The 7,719-nt window shown below is 36.0% G+C and overlaps 1 protein-coding gene across 1 annotated transcript; it reads right to left on the minus strand.

Annotated features, from left to right (window-relative positions):
• Nucleotides 1-1,752: 1,752 nt before the first annotated feature.
• Nucleotides 1,753-4,589, minus strand: ZKT (protein containing PDZ domain, a K-box domain, and a TPR region). Its single transcript, XM_021422987.2, has 7 exons — nt 4,109-4,589; nt 3,367-3,473; nt 3,058-3,152; nt 2,836-2,912; nt 2,512-2,632; nt 2,225-2,284; nt 1,753-2,148 (listed from the first exon to the last, which is right to left on the minus strand). Exons 1-7 carry the CDS (start codon nt 4,498-4,500, stop codon nt 2,005-2,007), a joined length of 996 nt encoding a protein of 331 aa, XP_021278662.1. The 5' UTR covers nt 4,501-4,589; the 3' UTR covers nt 1,753-2,004.
• Between the last annotated feature and the right edge of the window lie 3,130 nt (nt 4,590-7,719).

Raw genomic sequence — 7,719 nt, forward strand, 5'->3', positions numbered from 1 at the left:
CTTAAGGTGATGAACACTTTGTTGTTTATTGACTTACCTTCATGGTTTCATGCTATACTCAATATCCATCCCTCTTTTAGCATCCTTTGCTAGAATCACTTTAGATGGTATTAAAGCATAGCATTACACACTTAAAGTAACTAAATGATTTCAAGTTTAAGGATTATTTATATAACTGTAATATAAGAATTTATTATATAGACACTTGAGTGGTATAATGAATGAATTCTCATGGCCAATCATGTTTGTTGAACTTGTTCTTATAATAAGTACATATATGTTAGTTTAAGTATCCCCATACTTTAATTTATAAGATTGATTAATTGCTTCATAAGTGAGGAATATAACCACGTGGTAGTGTTTCTATTTTATGAATATCCATTTTTCTTGATATAACTTTAATCAGTAACTATTTAAGAAAAATACTTTGATGCAATAAGGTTCTTATAATTACAGCACTTTATAATACTTTTGCAAAGCATATAACATTTCATGAAGTTTATTTAAACTAATCGAAATTTATAAGTCTTATAAAAAAAATACCTTGTATAAATAATAAATACTTAAACACAAGATGTATCTCTGTGCAACCAACCGATTGATTTGCAGAACATACAACTATACTAACACTCACAATGAACCCTTATGCAAAGAAATTTCTCTCTAGGGACATCTTGAAAAAATATTCTAATGGAACAAACTTCAATTTTCATGAAACTCTAGATTCAATTTGACTCTTCTTTAATTTCCTATTTGGTTGTGAAGACTTTAGCATTTTGTAGAAGATCCTTGTTAAGTTTTAAAATAAGCTGGTCAATGGAAAGCGTTGAGCATGGGATTTCAGCATAGATTTTTCAATTATGATTACACCTTAAAAGAAGACCAATGGTGCATTTAACAACTCACTTAAACATATGAAATATGGATTTTTCCTTTTCAACTTGGAGGTTTTCGCATAACAGAGGATCCCTGTCTTTGTAGAACGGCAATCTTTATCATGCGAACAAATTAAATATTGTGAAGAGGTAAAGTTTTCAGCTTAGGGGAATTATATTCTAGAGTTTTAGATTTAAGCTCAATATGACTTACCTGTGCTGCCCTTTTTCATCTGCTGGATGCTGTTTCTTTTGGCTCACATGTCATATGTTTTTTGTTTTGCCATGGCCTAGCTCTGATTTTTCACTCTATGTTTCATATCTTTCATCCCTCTGCATACTTGACTTGGTACACATGACTTTATCAGTAAGACAATTACCTTACATCAAGAAATATCCATTGGACATAAATATTGATATCGTAAACTAGTCTTTTTTTAGAAAAAAAAAAAAGAATGCAACTGATGGATTTCGAATTCTAAAATCCCCAAGACTTAAATTTAAGTTCACAACGATTTTAAGTGGCTACAGGTTGGTGTGGATGTGGAAAGGATTTGGCCTAATTGACACTGTAGCTGATTGTGTCTAGCCATCTTTTAAGAGAATTTCAGTGATCAAATAACATATATGAAGCACCTGAGCATTTGGCTCATTGGTTGGTGCATGATCCCTTGCATAAAGAATAAGATTCGAATCCCCCTTCCGCCAATAATATTAAAAAAAAAATAACATAAATGAAGCTGCTTTCTCTCTCTCTCAAAATGAAAAAATTTGAAAGAGAACTATTGCCTATTTGGAAGGCAGGAACTTTCCAATGTAGCTGGAAAGGCAGAAAACATGAAAAAAAAAAACAAAAAACTGTTTTGGCCAGAGAAGATGAGATCCTCACTATTTAAATTTTGCCTTTATTTGGATTAAGATGGTTTGACAAAACAAAAAATCAAATAAGATACTGCCTAATGGATCATATATCATGTTGAATTTCTTCAGTCACCCTCAAAGCTGTGAACAAAAATTATACAAGGGTAACTTCTTCTTTGAAGATGATTCAGGAGATTCTTAACTTCTTTGATGCTTGTATGCAACGCTTCAACTCAAATCGTTTATTGTCAGAAGCAAATTCACTGCTTTATTTCTTGTTGAACATGCCAAATAAGGATTTAATGGCATTGACGGCATTCTCATTTATAAACGATTCATCAAACCTTTTCAGCAGAGACTCAAACTGCTCTGAAGTTTTTAAATTGGCCAGGTCAGGATCTGTCCGGATTCTCTGTTAAAAGCAGCAGCAAGTTCAGTTAACAGACTTGACTAACAAATCAAGCACATGCAACACAATTGATTTTTACCTTAAAGTCTTCAAATCCTGCCTGCAAGGCATCTTCAAGTGCTGACAGCCCAGCTTGAATCTGTAAACAATTTCAATGGAGTAAAAAGATAGCATGGATTTAATCAAGAAGCCTGAATAGAGATTCTTCAACTCATAAACTTATTCCATGTTAACCAACAAACTCAACATGGTAGTCCCAGTAGAGACGCCTGGATAATTTGTTTGTGCTCTGGGCCAAAACTCTTATATACTTGTCTAATCAATAATGATACAACTAAAAGACGCAATATATTCTTTATCACCTACCTGATTAAGCTTTGCATAGCAACATGCAACATTGTAACTCGCTACTGATGCTTCATCAGGCTCTGGCTTTGATCCTAATACAGACTCAAACTTCTCCAGTGCTGCCTCATATTTGGCACTCCTTCCCAATAAAAGCAAGCAAGATATTAGCTCGATAGAGCTTTGCAGAATTCATTGTTCAGAAGATAGTACTAAAAACATGTAGGTGCTTAAACATAATTGAATATATTTGGGAACTTGACGTTGTTGGAAGACTATTGAATCATAAATATACGCATGAGCAAAGGACAACAACTAAACTTTTAAAATTAAGTTAGAGGTTACCTGTATAGTTGCAACCCTTCACGAAGATCCATTGCTCGGCGTTCTTTCTGTTCCTTTTTCCTCAAATAATTTTGCATCTGAGGTTCAAGGCAAGTTGCAGGCACTATATTGGTGTTATAAAACAGAAAAGGTTCTTCCTTGTGTAAAGAAGTGAAGGTTACGAAGTATTCTAGCATGCAATCTTCGATCCAAATTGATAGCCAAGTTTTAGAAAGTACTCACTTGGATTTCCCTCACTCTGCCACTAATTACTCCAGAGTTCCTTTCAGCTCTAATGATCTCTTTTTCTGTTAATTCACTTCCATCATCAACTTTCCCTGGAAAAGATGTGAAAACGCTCATATTTTTCTGGTCGCGATGCAACATTGACAAGGGCATTTGCCAACAAATTGAATTCAAAACTAAGGCTGATTTAGTATATAAGTATCCTATTCAAATATAAGTTGCTGATCTTTTGTATTTCTTACACGCCCATATGCTCGTATTCTTCACTTACTGTAAAGCGAAAAGCAAGATCAGGTGATAGCTTACCATATCTCTTCTGCATTTTCATAAGCAATGGACCAATTCTCTGGCGGATGGTGTACATAGTCCTCCCATATTCAGCGGCAGGCCATATTTCTGTCCCAAACACTGCACTGCATTCCCATCAAGAAATTAATGGTCACCTCCTAATTTCAATCTGTTATGGGGTTGGGAGATTAAACAGACATGCATTCAACACTCCCGTAATGATAGCTGATCCATGAAGAATGGAATCCGCCAAATATATTGAAGATGAGCAAAAAGGTTTCGGTAAAAGCTTTTATCCAAGGCAAACCGCCATAAATTGACCTACGGAATGCACAAGAAAGTCCCCACAAAGAAGACAATCAAGACCGTTCTCTTAGATCCAGAAAACCGGTATCCCGAAGTACTTTGACTCGGCTAAGCTAATGCTTGTCCAGCAGGAGGCTGAATCCATCTTTTTCATTTCTTTCAGACACCTTGTGTGTGGCAATGCCTCGTAACTCCACCTCTTAAGAAGTACAGTGGCATTTGGCACAATTAACAGGTTTGCTCTGGCTTCCTAGCGTAGAAACTGCCTTGCCATGGAATTTAAAATTGGTTCTGTGCTTGCATATTGGCAACCCGCAATTATTTTAAAAAATTAAAAATAATGAAATAACTCCGTCTAATCATCTGTAGTTAGTCGGCAAAAGGTTGAGGAAATTAAAAGACAAGCAAATGAAAGCAACGAAATAAAGTATATGCATATACAATTATACAGAACCTGGTGGCAAGTACTTTGTCCCCAACAGTGAAAACCCCAGCCTTGTCAGCTGCTCCACCAGGCAGAATAGCATCAATGTAAGTTCCACCACCTCTGCCTTTTCTGAATTTGAGCCCATAAGGCTGCTCAATTTCTATCTCATACTCCTCGTACTGCTCTTCACTCTCCGGTTTCTGATTTGTCGTTTGGGACTCAGTTTCCGATGCTTTGACAACCGAAACCGGTGGCTTTGGCGCCTTGGCACAGCAGAAAGAGACTGAAGAAGTGCTCCAAAATGAGCAGTTGCTGTTGTTGAATACAACGCGCTTGATAGAAGAGAAAAGGATATGAGTGGTTCTTGGCAATGGAGGCGAAGAGCAGAGAGATGGGTGACTGCTAGGAGCCAAAGACATAGTTGATTCAGTTGATATTCGTGCTGAGAAAATCTGTTTTAAGTTTTAGGCGATGAAGCGTATAACTGTACGTGATTGGTCTGACAGCAGCTAGGGATTACAGTTAGGCGACTAGTGGTTCTTACAAGGTCTTCAATTTTCAGTTGGACCATAAGAAGACACGTGTCTTTACTCTTCTCCATTGGGAAAATGCCACGCTGGCAGACCTCTCCCAACCTGGGCTCCAATCGTTCTGCGCCTTTTATCTAGTTGGAAAATTCTTCTGCTATTGCTTGGGGTCCCAATTTTCTTGCATTTTAAACATATAAATTAGTAGAACATTTAGCTTAATAGTTTGTGTATATATCTTTTTATTTAAATAGTCGATTCTTTATTTTGAAAAAAAATATAATTTGATCAAAATAATATTTATAACTAATTTTTCAAAATTACTTGAAATTATAATATTTAAAAAAATATATAAAAAGAAAAGAAGTAAAAGGAAAAATATTTTAATATGCAACATAACCATTTTCTTCGTATTACTTCCTTTTTATTTCAATGCTTTTGTTGCAGCAAGCGAGTTCGAGAACCCATATGCCTCAATGTGGAAATTAAAGTTACCACCAATCTTTTATTCAGATTTGATTGGCCACCTGATTAAATTTATTCTTTTCGACATGGTCTTAAATTGGTTTTAGGTTTGTTTAAAAAACAAAGTTTAGTTTTCATATTTTAAGATTAAATTCGAAAGTACGATTATGCATAGGGAATGATCCCCATCATGCTAGTTCAACGAATGGTACCAAATAACCATATATTATTCTATTTTAACCTTAATTTTTGATTTTATTCTTATATATATTTCTTTAATCATTATTCATTGTGTTAATTACTTTATTATCTACAGTCAAAGAAAACTTTTTATCGAAAATATTTCTTGGATGTTTCCATCATTCTAGTCAAACTTGAGAATATTTTCTCTCTTAAGAAATTCCTCAAGAATACTCGTCTTCACATGCTTCCCAAGAAAATCCCATTATCAAGATAATCTTCATATCCCACTATGTATGTGCCATCTATTGAGATTACTCTGGGTGATGTCAACGTCAGGAATTTACTCCGGTAGATAATTTGTTCTCAACTTGTTACTTCGACATGTGCGTGATTTGTTCTTCTGCCGTTGCTTTGGCACTTGCGTGATCTGTTTCTCCATTAGTGGCTTTACCTTAAGTGTGATTTGATTCTTTGCTGGTTAGTCACCATGCATGATCTGACTATGTCCAAGGGAGGACCACTCGTTGATTTGACTTGTATGTGATGTGAGATAGCCATGGAGAGGCTTAAATAAATGTGATATGATTCTGATGTGAAACTTCGACGACTATAGTGTGCCGTGGAGAATGATTTGAATAAACTTAATCTACTTCGAGGGTAAGCCCAGCGATATGTGTGATGACCTTTGGAGACATTAAGAATGATGATATGTCCTCATATTGGAGATTTAGGGATAATGATATGCCCTACATTTGGAGATGTTTGCTAGAACATCTAGTTGCATGGAAAGTGCATATGTTTATATATATATATATGTGTGTGTGTTTTATATAAACATATATGATTTTGTTTATTTGCACCATTCACTGAGTATTATAGTACTCACTCATTTGTATACCATGTGTAGATAAATAAGCCACAGAGTTGGGTTGTAAAGGTCATTTAATGATAGATCGATTTTGACATCTTATAGGTTTTTCGTTTTGGTCACTCTGCTGAGTCAATTAAAGCCTTTTGCTATGGATAATGTGTGTAGGCACTAAGTGCCATGTTATATGGTGTATTAAGGGTTAATATGTATAAACCCATTTGAATGGCCAATGTATGGCCTTATTACTATTTGTATGAAACTTAAGCAAGGGATATTGTATTTTATTTGAATTTATTATGAATATTTGATGATTGAATCCCTTGACCTATGTATGTTTGAATATGAACTTTAAGGTTTGCTTAGGTCTAGTGGGCTTGCCTGCTGAGCTTGTGCATAGTTCATGGCCCCCGAGTTTGGGTCATAACAAAGTTGGTATCAAAGCGCCTAGGTTAGGGGTCCTAGGTGAAATGGTGCCTATCAGTGGAGTGTCGGGAATTAATGTAGAGTCTTGTTCATGGTTGGTGACTGTAGCATTAATCATAGACAAGAGGTTGCATGAACTCCTAAAGTTTTAGTAAGCCTATCCTTTGGATTTTGGAATTGTGATTATAAGCATGATTTTGTTTCGTCTTGGTATAAGATGCTACTTGAGATGAGAGCTTCTTCATGGGTCACTAGAGAGTAAGATGCCTTGAATAAGCCTATGGAACCACCACAAGTGTCCACGTCAAGAAGTCAAGGTAGGAGTACAAGAGCGAGACATACTCGAAAAACGAAACCAAGTTATATGTACACTGGTGAGCAGAATGTGAGAATCTGGGATGACTACCCTATAAGAAGAGGTGTCACCCTAGAGGATTTCACAACAAGGCTGCAAAGTTTGGCTCATGAATTTGTTGAGCTCCATAATAGAAGCAAGGCACCATATGAGGAATAGGTTCATTTTGGTTTGTAAGATTTAGACTATGTGCCTTAGTGTGAACATCAAAGAGGGGCTATTGAGGTTACCTTAGCAGATTTTATAAAGTTAAAGCCCTCATCTTTCACTAGTTCTAATGCAAAAGAAGATCTGTAGAGATTTTTGAAAGACATGGAATGTATTTGTTTGGCTTTGAGATCCTCCACACATTGGTCAGTGGAATTAGTGGGTTATAGATTGAAAGATGTGGCTAGGAAATGGTTTGTTACACTTAAGAGAAGCAGACCATCGGAGTTATCCCAAATAACATGGGAGGAATTTGTCCAAGCTTTTCAAGATTGCTTCTTGCTTGCAAACGTGAGAGACGTGAAAGCATAGGAGTTTGAGACTTTGAGACTATGAGACAAACCCCAAATATGACGGTGATAGAATATGATGTCTGCTTCACCTAACTTTCAAGATATGCTATCGACTTGGTCCTAACTAAATGTAAAAAGATCAAGAGATTTATTCGGGGATTAATTGAGTTGCTGTTTAGGGTGTTGGCCACTTAGAGGTTTGCCTCATATACAACAATGGTGGATGTAGCAAGAATGATTGAAACCAGGAGATTGGAATCTAGAATGGAAAGAGGTAGGGGTCGAAAAGCTTAGACACAAGGCCATAAGGGTCC

This window comes from Theobroma umbraticum, unplaced genomic scaffold (genome assembly GCF_002168275.2).
Source record: "Theobroma umbraticum cultivar Fairchild unplaced genomic scaffold, ASM216827v3 scaffold_95.0, whole genome shotgun sequence".
In the NCBI taxonomy this organism is placed as follows: Eukaryota; Viridiplantae; Streptophyta; class Magnoliopsida; order Malvales; family Malvaceae; genus Theobroma; species Theobroma umbraticum.